The 15,032-nt window shown below is 41.1% G+C and overlaps 1 protein-coding gene across 1 annotated transcript in view; it reads left to right on the plus strand.

The window, feature by feature from the left end:
• The first annotated feature begins 345 nt into the window (after window positions 1-345).
• PSMB2 (proteasome 20S subunit beta 2) overlaps window positions 346-15,032 on the plus strand; it is a 45,250-nt gene continuing 30,563 nt past the window's right edge. Inside the window, exons 1-4 of the mRNA XM_007122265.4 lie at window positions 346-424; window positions 531-714; window positions 8,969-9,210; window positions 13,915-14,037. Coding sequence (XP_007122327.2) covers window positions 346-424; window positions 531-714; window positions 8,969-9,210; window positions 13,915-14,037 — 628 coding nt within the window. The remainder of the gene's footprint in view (window positions 425-530; window positions 715-8,968; window positions 9,211-13,914; window positions 14,038-15,032) is intronic.

The following is a 15,032-nucleotide window of genomic DNA, read 5'->3' on the forward strand; positions in this document are numbered from 1 at the left end:
GAGATGGTATTCAGACCCAGGCACTCTGAATCTAGACTCCATGTTCTTAACCAGTTAATTAATTAATCAATCAATCCATTCACTCATTCATTCATTCTTCATTGAAACATATTTGTTGAGCACTCACTATGGCCAATCATTTTTCTAGGCACTGAGAATCCATCCACCTACAACAGCAATCTGTACAATCCTATATTGGAATTATTTGTTGATCTCTCTCTTCTCTGGGGCCTCCTCCTTGAAACTGTTCGTCTTTGTAACTCCTTTAGAATCTTGCACAGTACCTGGCAGGCAGTTTGTCCTCAGCAAATGTGTTTCGCAGGAATAAATGAATAGTTATCAAGAATGGTGCTGACAGTAATGATAATGTCAACCATTCAGATGAATCTGGTGTGTGACTATGACAGTGTGGGCCAGGCGCCAGGTACATCATCACAGTTGAGCCCTAGGCCAAGAGGCTCCTGGGGAGATGACAAGTACCTTCTGCGTGTAGACCAAGCCGTTGTCACTGTGATTATTTCTGCCATTAGTGTTTGTGTTATGCTACAGTGTGGCAGGTGCCAGCAGCAAGCTGGCCTGCCATACTTCCTCATGGCAGGAGAAGCATCAGGGAAGCAAATGCTTTCAGAAGATGAGCAGCAAGGAGGACCAGGCTCAGGATGGGCTTTTAGCCCGGAGTCTCAACAATCGAAACATCAGTTCTGGGTGGCTGGAGTCAGGGCACATTTGTATCTTACTCTTGTCTCCACAGTCCAAAGCCCTAGATATATCAGAGAGCAGGAATATAGAAGGGGGTGCTTTGGAGCAGGAACCATTAGATTAAAGGGCCCTAATCAAGAGAGCTCATCAACTTTCATTGGCTCAGAGCCTGAGTGGGTGATGGGATAGTTAGGGGTGGGCTCCAGGTGGAAGATGGATTTGGGATGAGAATAGGAGGGAGACAGGTAAGGCAGAGCTTAACATGGTCCTGAATTCCTTTATTTTTCCAAGCCCTGGGAGGAGGTACACCAGGCTTCCTGGTTCTGTTTAATCTCCTTGGGGACGAAAAATCAGATGGCACAAATGATACTTCTGATGTTTATGCAGAATTCTCATAAGTCCTCTATGACTTTTCCTAAAGGATCCCAGAATCACTGTATTTAATGATTACAGGCTTCTTGGGTCACTGGAATTCTCTAAAAGTCATTAGGTCCTTTCCCCTGACTCTGGGCAAGAGGTTAAAACAGTTATAGGTGGTAAATAGAAATTATGTGCCAGTGACATGCTTGGTGCTGTCAGTTTCAGACAGTACAAGACAGCAACAGGTCTCTGATTATGGACCACTTCAATTCTACTGGGGCTGCGTCAGCTCCTGTGGGACCTACAAGGAGAGTTGTGTTTTTGGCCATCAGCAGATGTGACCACTTTGGTCCCTGGGGGTAATGCAAGGAGGAGAAAGGTGTCATTTGTCTGACAGCTTCCAGGATGCTGGAGCCTGCTGCTGAAAACACCAGCCAGCCCTGGTGTTTGTGTTTTAGGCCAATCACACAACCCAGGGATGGGGAGGTATGGGAGATTTTCCAGGAAAAATTCTTTCTTTCCAGATGGAGAATCTAAGGCCTGGAGCACAAGATGTATTCATACAGTTTGTCCAATCTCTAGGTTCCTGATTTTTAATTTAACTTCTTCCCTAGGACTGGCTCCATCCCAAAGCCTTCTAACTGAAAGCAAAACTTTTTTCCAGGTCAGTAGTGGGGAAGCAGGAAAGAGAATTTGAAATTTGAGAAGGTTCTTCTCTGTCCTGCATCTTTTTCTCTAAGACTGCTTCTATCACCTCAGGGTACCTTGCCCAGGAAGGACATTGTTTTTCAGGGTTTTCATTCCAAATCCGTGCAGTTCAGCCATTTGTACTTTAATCTTTCTCTGTTTACCCCAAACATACCCTCATTCATCCCTGGCCTTCTCCCCTGCCCTGCCTCTCCAGTTGAGGCTTGGGTGGGCTGCCTTCCGCCTTCTATGCTTTGGTTTGGTACCCTGCATTCTGTCTGGACTGACTCCCCTCTGGCCCAACCTCTCCTGTAATGAACTTCCTTCTGGTACATCCTTGGTACATCCACCTCCCACAGTGGTGAATGGCTCTGATGGATAGTTCTTACTATGCATTGATTGGCCATTTGCATAACTACCAGACAGCTCTGGGACTTGAACAGCTGCCTTTGAAGATGGTGAATATGTAATAATAATATCATTTATTAAATGCATACTCTATGCCAGACACTAGGCTAAACACTTTGTTTTATCTCATTTCATCCTCACAACAACTCTGTGAGGTAAGTACTATCACGTTCATTCCTCATTTTATAGGTAATGAAATTAAGACTCAAAAAAGTTGAACATCTTGGTCAAGGTCATCCAGCTAGTAAGTGGTAGAGCCAGGATTGAAACTTGGGTTTGTTTTATTTCTAAATATAAGCTTTTAACCACCATTTGCACTGTCTATCCAAGTTGGAGGAATTGAGTTTTCTGGAATGTGACAAACATCAGTGGTAAGCATAGAGACCATTTTATGGAAACGTGTGTTTGGAAGAAATCTTCCTGACCTGATGCAGAAGGTGTTAAACAGAAATGTGATGAGGAGAGATGAACATCCAGGCTGAAGTAAAAGTAGGTATCATGAAGGCCAAAGATGTGATCTAGAAAGGTGCCTTGTAGAAAAGGACAAGGATTTAGAAATGCTGCTTATGACTTCAAGTGTCTAATAATCAAAAAAATATGGATGACAAAAAATGAACTATTTAACTGACATATTTATCCATCTGGGGTGGACAACCTCAGAGGTACCACGAAGGATGAGAAGAATGGGACTTGAATGTGTACGAGAGTGGTTTATACAGAGTGGGCCTGATAAGCCCAGAACCTTGGGAGTATCAGGGCCTGTTCCAGAGGGGCAGGTAGCATATGTCAGATGTAATCAAGGAGGCAAGGGCATCATTGAGAGGTGAAGCCAAGGACAACTAATGAATATCAGTGGCTGAATATCACAACCAGCCTATGAGGCAAAGGTAGGGCCAAAGGGGAAGCTATAGTCACTGAAGGTCGGTCAGAATGTGCCAAGGGAATGGGCTCTGACTGGCAGAAGCAAATGAAACAGGAAACATGGAAGACTGAAGAGGGGGACAGTCATTCAGTTAAGCATGGTTCTGGTAGATGGTGCCTTGCTATTAAGAGATAGTTTCCTATCACATCGTGGATTGTTTTAAAAGTTCTGACTTGCATCTGGCAATGGAAGGATGTACCTTGTTCAAAATAAATTCATCTGCTGGAAGGGGTGTGGTGCAAACCACAGGACAAGAGATATACACCTGTAATGGGTGTGACTTTTACCCTACAACTGTCACACGTAAGAAGCGGTGCATTTTTCTACATTAGATAAATATCACGTGAGCCCTCACTCACCCTGGTTAATAAGAAATTCAATTTCAGAAATGTTTTTGGGGACTCCCTCTCCCTAAGACCACACAAAAATTCTGAGCAATGTACAGTGGCTTGGATTAGGTTCCCTAGAAGCAGAGTCTGGGACAGGGATTCTTGTTCAAGTGACTTATTCGGGGAGTGATTTCTGGAGAGAGGGTGTGAGAGAAGCAGGATGGGACAGAGAGTAAAGAGCTGGCAAGAATGTGGTCTCAGCTGATTCTACAAGAAAGCTCTGGAGCACAAAATAGAACTCAGAATTAGTTATCCATTGAGGCAGAAGAGCCAGTCTTTTGTATCCCTGTGTCAACGAGTTGTTGCTCAAGGTGGGGTGCAGTCTCCCGAGTGAGGGGAGGACAGTTCTCTAGAAGAGAGGGCAGCTGTTCTGGGCTGAATGTTTGTGTCCCCCACAAAATTCATATGTTAAAGCCCTAGCCCCCAATGTGATTATACTTGGAGACAGAACCTTTGCACGGAGGTAATTAGGGTTAGATTAGGTCATGAGTGTTTGCCTTCATGATGGGCTGAGCGGTCATATAAGAAGAGGAAGATTCTCTCTCTCTCCACACAGAGGAAAGGCCATGTAAGGAGACAGTGAGAAGTCAGCCCTCTGTAACCCTGGAAAAGAGCTCTCACCAGGAACTGAACCGTGTTGGCACCTTGATCTTGGACTTATTAGCTTCCAGAACTGAGAAAATAAATTTCTGTTGTTTAAGCCACCCAGGCCGTAATATTTTGTATGGTAGCCCAAGCAAATTAATACGGCAGCTGTGAGTTGTTATTAACCAACATAGCTGGGGGGTGTTTGCCCTGATAAAGCATCTATAGTCCACCCCTTGCCCCAGTCAGCTCCACTTTCATCTCATATTAATTTCACTTTGTCCAGGCATAGCTTCTCCAGGACCCTGGTTGGTCACAAATCTGAGGAAACTTACAAGAGGAGGGTTAGTGGAATGAACGATAGCCCCCGTTGCTGCATTTGGTCCACGAGTTGTAACTGACACTCATCATCTCCCTCTACCACCGCTCATTTTATTTTATTTTTTATTATTAAAATTTAAAAAATTTTTTTATTATTATTGTTATTTTGGCTGTGTTGGGTCTTCTTCATTGCTGTGCGTGGGCTTTCTCTAGTTGTGGCGAGCGGGGGCTACTCTTCGTTGCCGTGCACAGGCTTCTCATTGCGGTAGCTTCTCTTGTTGCGGAGCATGGCTCTAGGCACGCTGGCTTCAGTAGTTGTGGCTCACGGGCTCTAGAGTGCAGGCTCAGTAGTTGTGGTGCACAGGCTTAGTTGCTAGGCAGCATGTGGGATCTTCCCAGAGCAGGGTGTGAGCCCATGTCCCCTGCATTGGCAGGCAGGTTCTTAACCACTGCACCACCAGGGAAGCCCCACCACCACTCATTTTAGATCTCCCTCCCCTTTGGCTTACCTGGTAAGTTGACCCACATCCTAATTTCTTTTTCCCTCCAGCTTCATTGAGGTATAATTGACCTATAATATTGTTTAAGTCTAAGGTGTAAAATGTGATAATTTGATACACGTCCACACTCTCATTTCTAAGGTGTCTGGTCTCCTGGTCACCAGACCCTTACCAGGCCATGGTTGCTATAATTGCCCACTTATAGTTCAACTGGGCATAGGAGTACCAAGAGATGCCCCAGTAGATCACCTGAGTGCTAAACATATTCCTCTATGCCCTCATTATGTAGCAGCAGCCCTATCTCCTCATGATGATCAGGATCAATTATCCCTGCCAAACTATTTGTGCAGTTTACTTGTGATCTCTGGACCTGCTCAGATGTGATCCTAGATGTATCACTTTCATTTTATGATGTATTACTGCTGGGCCCACTTCATCTTATAATCTGGGGGGTTAGATAGAACTCAGCTCATAATGAGAAGTTCTAACTATATGGTCATTTGATGTCCTATGGTCAGACACTTCTACCAAGATGGTATGCCCTTGCTCTAGAATCATAGAGGTCTGAGCTACAACTCTCCCACTGTGGATTAATAGAAGTTCCACATGGCATATTTCTTTACCAAAGACAACTCTAGTAACATGCAGTCAACTGGGAGCAAATGGCCCAAGTAGCCAGCCTGCTTATATTGTAGCTTGACACTGCTGCAGAGCACTTTCTTGTTCTGGACCCACTCAAAGCTAGAGACCCTCCACATGTCAATAGATGAGACCACCAATCAACATCTAAAACAAAAAATACAAAGCTTAATTTATTGCTTACTTAAGTACATGCTGATCAGGCTTAGTTTCTCCAAAAAGAGCAGACTGCTGATCTTAGAGTTTGGGGAAAGCATGGAATTCAGAGATTGGTGGATTTTCAGAGGCATGAGGGGGTTGACATAATCCTAACAAGTGTGGTTACTTGGGTGAGTCTGTTCATTAGTTGGCATTCAGAAGTATGTTCATTGGAATCAGTCAAATCTTGATTGGCTGACTTTTAGAGATAAGGAGTTGTCACTGAGTGGTTGGCTTGCAAAAACATGTTCATTAGGTAATTGATATATCAATATTGATTGATTGAAAAAACCATTCTGGTGATTTGTTACCAAGGGTATAGAACTCTCATTTATTGATTAGACAGGTTTGAAACAGATTCTTGCTTGATACCATCACCTCAGAAAACAATCAGTCTTTTCATAATAATGTGGGAACTTTTAAATTCCGTTTTCCCTTTTGATTTTCACTCAGCCAAAACTCATAAAAGGAATTTTGAAGTCACTGGAGAAATGTGATCCAAGATTTCTCAGGCCTTACCAAGAAAACATGTTCAAACGACTCCTGAGTCTACCTTAGATAGCCAGGCTGTGTTTTCTTTTAGCTTAGATGTAAATTGTTCCATTTCCCTGTGATGTTAATTGATGTAAAATATGAAGTTGGGGGCCAGATTTTGTGTACTTATGATGCAATATGTGAACCTCTCCATAATTTTGTTTTTCTATTCTATAAGAGATTCTTGCCTAAGGACTTTAGACACAGCAGCTTGTTAACATTAATATCTGCTAAAGAATTCCTTTTAGCTTCTGTAGTAGGAGAAGGGGAGTAACAGAAGCAAGATAGGGCAGGGAATAAAGCTAAGCAAGAATGTGGTCTTGGCTGGAGCTTAGCTTTAGACTGATCCACAGGGAAACTCTGGAGGACAAATTATATCCCAGTTTAAGTTAAGGGAATTGACCTTTTATCCCTGTGTCAGTCAGTCAATGGCTGGGGAGTAGGAATAGGTGCATAGCCTCGCAGGCAAAGATGCTTCTCATGTGGTTGAGGGAAATTCTCTGAAGAAAGGCAAAGCTGTGGGTTGTTATTAATCAAGATTTACAGCAGCTAGAGGATGGCAGCTACCATAAGTAGGTAAAAAGGTTATGGGCAGGGCATCAACAGTATCTGATACATTAACATCCCTGAATATTTAGGGGTGGGCCACTGATCTCCAGTCTATCTTTGTCCCAACCTTACTATCTAAGCTCACAGAGTCTTCTGAGTATGGCGTGCGCTGATGCTTCCATGTCAAGCTTGGGAGTCTTGGCAAGGCTGGTAGCCTCCCGTAGTGTGGCCACATTCCCTAGGTACAATGTGGTCATTCTTCTTTACGTTCCTGCTAAACTTCCCAGGGTTCATGAAGGAGCAGGATATGATTTCTTACACTCATGGAGCCAACCAAACCTGCAACTCCTTCCCATCTCAAGAGAAATACAAAGAAAATCTCTCTCCTAAATGTCCCTTTTATAAATAAGGAAACTGAGGCTCAATGAATTTTGCACCAAGGTTGGAAGAGGTGGAGCTGGGACCAGAGTTATTTGTTGATTTACAGGTCTCCCACTACTTCAGGGGTCTGAAAACTATGTTGCATGAACCAGATCCACCTCTCCCTCTCACCTGTTTTTGTAAATAAAGTTTTATTGGAACATTGCATGTTCACTGATTTATATATAGGCTATGGCTGCTTTTTGCACTACAATGGCATCATTGAGTAGTTGTGGCAGATACCTTATGGCCTACAAAGCCCAAAATATTTACTATCTGGCCCTTTACAGAAAAACTGACTACATCATGCTGTTTCTGGAACCTCCACAGACACTTCTTCTAATCTAAGATTTGGTTATTCTAAGACTTTAATTGAAGGAGGGATTCTCCCTAATTCTCAGTAAAACAGAACAAGTTATGTCTTGAAAATCTACTTTCTTTTATATTAATGAGAAGTTAGAGAATCTCTAGTTTGACTTAGCTAGAGGGGATTTCAAGAGTCCTGGGGGAGGAGGAAAGAGCCGGTTAAAAAGATACTTGGGTCCTTTTTAAAAATTAGATTTTCCAATTCAGAATTCTGTAGCCTTTATGAATGAATATTGGTATATACAAAGGAAAAAAGGTCTGGAAGGATACAGATATTTGGTGAGTCTATATTTCAGACTAAATATTTTAAATATTCTCACTAAATATTTCATTCTTCACTTCTGTATTATTTGTGTATGTGTGTGTATAGTATATGTAATTTTTGCAATTGTAAAATGCAAGCAAAATGACAGAGAAAGAGAAAGAGAAAGAGAAAGGGAGAGAGGCTTGAGAGACTTCTTTCCCAGTGGTGTTTAAAAAAGGATCTTTCTAGGATGGTGGATGCATCTGTGTTCATAGTGGAATGCTTGACTTAATGACCTCACTTGCCTCTGGCATCATCCCGTGATAGATGGGCTGCCCCAAACTGCTCAGGCTCTATGTTCCTTCATGGGCAGAGAGCTGCAAGAAACATTCAGAAGGGAGTAAGGACTACACATTTCTGCAGAAGCAAGTGAATTGCATGGTTGTGTTTGGAGATACAATTGCAACCGGTTTTCCATTTCTGAGGCAGCTAGTATGGCTAGTATGAAGACTCAATTGTGAAACCATTCAAATGTCAGAAACTAATCATGGAATATATCAGCTTTCCCCAGAATGGCTGCAACATATAAAGGGATGGCTGTGCTTTTTCCTGTTAAAATATGAGTAATACGTGAGCATTGTGAAACATTCAAATAATACAGATGTGTACAAAATAAAAAGTGAAAGTGCTCCCTTCAAATCACCGTTACCAGAGGTAGCAACTACATAAAATTTGAGGTTGCAACATCATAAAAAGATCTTTTACGATTTTAGTTTTCATGCTTAGATCTTTAACTCATTCATATTTTACTTTTATGAAACATGTAAAAAGGGGTCCTTTTCAAGTTTTTTTTTTTTCTACTAGCTTGCAGGAAAGGGGTTTCTGGCGATATTTTACCGAGCACCGAAGGGAAACGGCCATCCGGAGACGCATGCCTTTTGGCACACACGTGTGCTCGGCACTTTATATATAGTGCGTGATTCCCTCCTCAAGCGACTTTTAAACTCTCAGTTACAAATAAACTAGGCATTACATAAGTTAAGTGATCTGTACTGCAGGGATTGCAAGAGACCTGGACGGGACCAAAAGGCGAGGAAACACTTTCACACACCAAACGCCACCCCCACTTTCCAAACTCTCGCGACAGTTGTACGTCATCCAAGAGCGCCGTTGGCTGGGACGGTAGCGAGGTCTACGTCGCGCGGATCTTCGCTCGATCGTGCTGTCTCACCGGTGAGGCCGAGAAGCCCGCCAGTCCCGCGCTCCGTCGAACCTGCAGTCCCCGGCCTCCTGCCACCATGGAGTACCTCATCGGCATCCAGGGCCCTGACTATGTCCTTGTCGCCTCCGACCGGGTGGCCGCTAGCAATATTGTCCAGATGAAGGACGGTGAGAGGAAACAGGGGAGGCCCGGGCCTGGGTATAGGGGCAGCCGGGAGGAGTTCGTGGGGGGGCGGTTGGGTGAGTACCAGAGAGGTCTGGGAGATGGAACCCCGACTGCCCTGGTCTGCACTTGCTTAGTTTTAGAATTAGGAAACAGGAAGACAAGTTTAGGGCCTTGACTTTCGCTCCTCCCAGGGCTCCTGAGTCAGTACTCTTCTCTGGCTTTTGCTGAATGCTTGCTGGGCGAGAGTTGCTTAAGGGAATTAAGTTTTTAAGTGTCTAAGCGCCAGCCTGGCTCCAGGATTCCTAGATTCCCTAATCTCTGATAAATTTCCTGTTGTCGGGCTGATGACGTTAGTTTGCTGTCAGCATAAGGTGGGATCTTGGGGAGAGTGAGAGACTGTGGGACTAGAAACCTGGCATTTCCCTTCCGCGGCCTGTATCTTCCCGAGTCTTAGCTCTGATCATTCTTTTCCAGGGCACTGGCTGCCTAGTTTTCCTTACATTTAAGTAGCTAGTGGAGTTAAGAAACTGGAGCCCTGTCACTTATTTGCTTTATGACTGTACAGGTTTTTTCTCAGTGCCCAGATTTCCTCATCTTCTAAATCGGGTTAGTAATACCAACCTCAAAAGCTTGTTGGGAGGATTGAGTGAAAAAGTTTTGTGCAAATGTTTAATACCATGACAAATACTTAGTAGTAAACATACTAAGCACTTATGTACGTATTAGTTTAAGCAATTGACATGACTTCATTTACCCTTTTGAAATGGGTGCTATTACATTGCCACTTTACAGATGATAGTTCTGAGGCATAGAGGTTAAGAAGCTTGCCTAAGGCCGCAAGTGGCAGAACCCAGGTTCAAACCTATGCAGTTTGACTCCATATCTTTTGCCATAACTGCTGTACTATACTGTCTCCCTACAGTCAGTACTCAATAAATAATTTTTTAAAGATTTTGGTTGCTGATCTGTGGAATTGAAGAGTGGGTTTTCGTGACTGATCATAGGCATACTGCTGTTAAAAGAGTATTATACTTTGGCTCAGATGATTTAATGTTCATTTGACAAATAGGTTTTGGGCGCCCATGTGTCCATTACAGTGCTAGGTGCTGAAGGGATGCAAAGAAGAATAAGATGTGGCCCTTATCTTAGAAGTTACAGTTTAATAAGGGATTCAGATATGTGTACAAATAATTATGACACAAGCTAGAAAATGATGCTGCATATGAAAAGTACAATCGAGCTTCTCAGGTAGTGCAGAGGAAACAGTTGTTTTTAGGTACTCCAGAGGAAGAAGAGATTCTAGTTGTAGAGACTAGGGAAAGCTTTGAGGGCAGATAACAGTTCATTTTGGCCTTAAAGAAAGAAAAATTATTAAAGTTAAAAATATTTATGGTATGGATTGTTCCTCAAGTCAAATTATGAAATTCCCTGACTAGTTTGTAGAAGTTCTGTTTGTAAACCATGTTTTCCAAGAGTCAATTTGTTTTTTTTGAGTATAAATCTGTCCGTTATTTTGAATATTAAGACCTTTGACATGCAAGTGAGTTTAGCATGAAGTAGTGTCTAGATAGAGCTATAACGAAGTCCGTACCTTTATAGGTGTTCTGTTTCATCACAGTAATGAATACGAAATCATTTTGAAAAATGAAATGTGTTTTAAGCCTACCTGCATACACAGTACTTCTAGGTGTTATAGAGTATGCAGTGTATTGGGTATAATCCATAAAAGGATCTAAGACATTAAAAAACCAGGAAATAGGGCTTCCCTGGTGGCTCAGTGGTTGAGAGTCCGCCTGCTGATGCATGGGACAGGGGTTCGTGCCCCGGTCCGGGAAGATCCCACATGCCGCGGAGCGGCTGGGTCCGTGAGCCATGGCCGCTGAGCCTGCGCGTCCAGAGCCTGTGCTCCGCAACGGGAGAGGCCACAACAGAGGCCCGCGTACCGCCAAAAAAAACCCCAAAAAACAAAAAAACCAGGAAATAAATACTACAAGATGATTTTGTATGATGAAAGAAGTTTCACTAGTAAGTATTAGGTTAGTTTTTAAATCAGTGGTTTCAAAAGTAAATCCTTATGGTATTCAGAGAAAAGAAATCACTGTGGTCTGTAGAAGAAAGATGAATTTAAGTTAGTTCTTGAAAAATGGTTGGAAATAACTGTACTCAGCTCTGATTTTCCCTATAGTGTTTTCCGATATAAAAATGTTTATGGTAGAAGCTTTGGAGTAGCATGAGGACTTTTTCCTACCTTTCTTTTTATGAAGGAACTGTGTAGAGTAGGCAAGAATGCTGAAAATGAATAACCTTTTGAGATTCATTTTTCTCCAGGTATAAAATGAGAGTGATACTTCCAATCAGTTTTTTTGTTTTGTCACTTTGTAAGATATTTTGATACTATAGAGGAGATATTTCCCAGAGATTGCTTGCTTATTAAAATGGCACAATTCTTCAGTTTGGTTATATGCCACATTTCATTTCTCTTCTGGCCTGTATAGAATTGCTTTTAAATTACAGTATCTCAGCCCACACAGATTGCTCTTTTTTCTGAATTCCTGTAACATGTATAATCTGAACTACATTGTCTCGCGCTGAGTATGATAATATTGTACATGTACAGTTTTCCCCACCTATGAGTTAGGCAGGTGTAAGTGATAGTATTACCATGTTACACACTTGGAAACTGGCTTAGAAAGGGCACATAATTTGCCTGAGTCCAGAGTGCTGAACCCAGATTATAACCAAGGTCTATTGGGATCCAGTCTAGAGTATTGTACACTCATGTTGCTTATTTTGTTGTCCGTTTGTATCATGTATGTGGGTCTTGTAAGTTCTTTGTCAAGGATCAGAAATTTCCTAGAGCTACATAGGCTATTGCCTGTATAACTCAAGGAGTAATTAGCATCTATCACTTTTTTTTTTTATATCCCCCTTCACCAATCACTGGCTATGCAATAGATGTTTAAAAAACACTTTTGGCCTTGAATTAAGTTCATTTCAAAATTGAACAGTTTACTGTCTCAAAATTTAGCATTTCTTCTAATTGTAACATAAATTCTTTGTAAACAAGCTTCCCCCGCCCCCCTGAAATAAGAACAGCTTTTTTCTCATTATGATAATAAACTTATTAAGTAATATTTCTTACAAAGATGATGCATATTAAGTATAGACATTTTAGGAAATACTCATAAGCATAATGAAGGAAATAAAAATTGCCTGTATTATGATAATAAAGTAAACTTATTAAGTAATATTTCTTACAAAGATGATGCATATTAAGTATAGACATTTTAGGAAATACTCATAAGCATAATGAAGGAAATAAAAATTGCCTGTACTTTTGCCACTGGCAAGAACTCAGATGCCAGTGGCATCTAATTCTCTTTTGGTTCTTTTTTTTTGCATAGATAATATATTTATAAGTGAATTTTTTTCTTTCATAAACAGTTTTGCAAATTGATAGTCTTTAAATCTCCTGTAGGCTATAACAAGTAAAAGTGTGTTTATTTAGGAGTTTCAAGGCAATTTGATACTATCTACAGGCACATTTTATGTGGTTCCCCCTCTCCCCCTGCAAAGTCTAGGAAACCAAATTACTGGTATCTACAACTCTCAAACACTTGTAAAGTACTTAACTGTAGCATTCTGTTTTTTAAATCCTATTAAGAGATTGACATTTCAGAAGCTTTCAAACAGGAAGCATGTCTCCCTGGGAAGATTATTCAGCGCTATTTGAAAAATGAAAAGTGAAAGTGAGAGTAAGATAGGGAGATTTAGCCTTTTTCTGAAGCTACAGACTGAATATGGAGTTTTCTTCCTTGGGCATTAATTGCTATCTGAATATTTATCTGTTTAATCTGAATGAGTCTGGTTCAGTTAGATAAGATTAGAGTGTTGGGATTTTTGAGGTATTTTTAAATAGCTTAGTATTACAATATTTGTTAGAATTTTTGCTTTGGCATTCATGTTAACTTTCTCTTTGTTTTGGAAATGGAGTTGGTTTACTTTCTACGGTGATTTATATTCTCAGTTGATTTTTTTTTTTTTTTTTTCCCTTGTGGCACGCGGGCCTCTCACTGTTGTGGCCTCTCCCGCTGCGGGGCACAGGCTCAGTGGCCGTGGCTCACGGGCCCAGCCGCTCTGTGGCATGTGGGATCTTCCCGGACCGGGGCACGAACCCGTGTCCCCTGCATCGGCAGGCGGATTCTCAACCACTGCGCCACCAGGGAAGCCCTCTCAGTTGATTTTTTGTTCTTTCTTGACATGGTTCCTTAATTGTAGCACCAGTAGTTTTCATATATGTTTTTGTATGTGTATATGTAATAGTTAACATTTGTATTTGTAGAGACATTTCAGGGCTTTGTAATCATGAGCCTAAGGATAATGACCATTGGCTTGATTCCTTCAGTTTCTTTAATTGTTGTTCATTGCATTTCAAGTGCCTTGATGTTTTTATGTATATTTTCAGTTATCAGCTTTTACATATATTCTCCAGCTGAAATTGATATTAATAAAATATGCAGATGAATTTAACATGCAGAGTGAAAGAGAGTAATTGATACAGTTGCCCATTAAAGTCTTCTGAAGACAGTGATTCATAAAATTATTCAGTGTAGTAATTGATAAACCTGTTTGTGGTTGCCTATGTAATAAGAATAAACTTCTGATAAGGCAGTTTCTAACACTGTGTGGTTTTTTTTTTTGAGCAGATCATGACAAGATGTTTAAGATGAGTGAAAAAATCTTACTTCTATGTGTTGGAGAGGCTGGAGACACTGTACAGTTTGCAGAATATATTCAGAAAAACGTGCAGCTCTATAAGATGCGAAATGGTGGGTAATACTTAGAAAATGGCTTTGGTGGGTTTGTCTTTAAATTTGTATTGAGAGAGAATATTCTCTACTGGCAGTTCTATATGTGAGCAGACCAATGTGGTCTTATTTTTATTTGAGTCTTCTTATTTTTAAAGCCTTAGCTAGATCCTCCTTCTGATCCTAAAGATTTTCTACAAAAATCCCAGAGCAGAAAAGAGAACCATTACAACACTAATACTTGGGGGATAAAACTAATACCATCTTGAAAAATGAGCATGTTAATATCAGACTTTTTAAGTGTTAGGGAATGTGATTTGAGCTAAAGTATATCTGAAATCTCAGAGCTAAAAGACCTAAGTTAAACTTGGTTTTACTGTTTTTTTAATGTGACAAATCACTTATCCTCTCTGAACCTTTATTTTCCTTATCTCTAAAATGGTATTATTGGGAATTCCTTGGCGGTCCAGTGGTTAGGGCTCCATGCTTCCATTGCAGGGGGCATGGTTCAATCCCTGGTTGGGGAACTAAGATCCTGCAAGCCGTGTGGCATGGCCAAAAAACAAACAAACAAACAAATAAAATGGTATTATAATAATATTAATGAATAATATGTATGAAAATGCTTTGTAAACTTTAAACTCTGTGTAATTGTAGGAGATTTACTGTGTCATAAAAGGGTTCTGCCTTGCATCTCTGGTAGGTTCTTGTCTAGGGAGATAATTAGGATTTTTGTGAGATATTTTGTGAGCTCTCTGCGGCTAATGAACTCTTACCCACTGGGAAAGCCTCCCTGTGAAATAATACTAGCCACTAGCCCTCTGATCCAGGGAAGTTTATAGTGATGCTCCAGCAGAAAGAACCTTCCTTCCAGTTACTTACTTCACAGTGTAATAATACTGTTATACACAGCACTGCTATAATGTGGCACTGTGAAGGAGCTTAATTTGAATATAATTGTATGTGTAAAATGACTAGATGTGATCTATTTGTATAGTTTTTTAGGCAGCAGACTT

The sequence above is a fragment of the Physeter macrocephalus genome, chromosome 3 (genome assembly GCF_002837175.3).
Source record: "Physeter macrocephalus isolate SW-GA chromosome 3, ASM283717v5, whole genome shotgun sequence".
Classification (NCBI taxonomy): Eukaryota; Metazoa; Chordata; class Mammalia; order Artiodactyla; family Physeteridae; genus Physeter; species Physeter macrocephalus.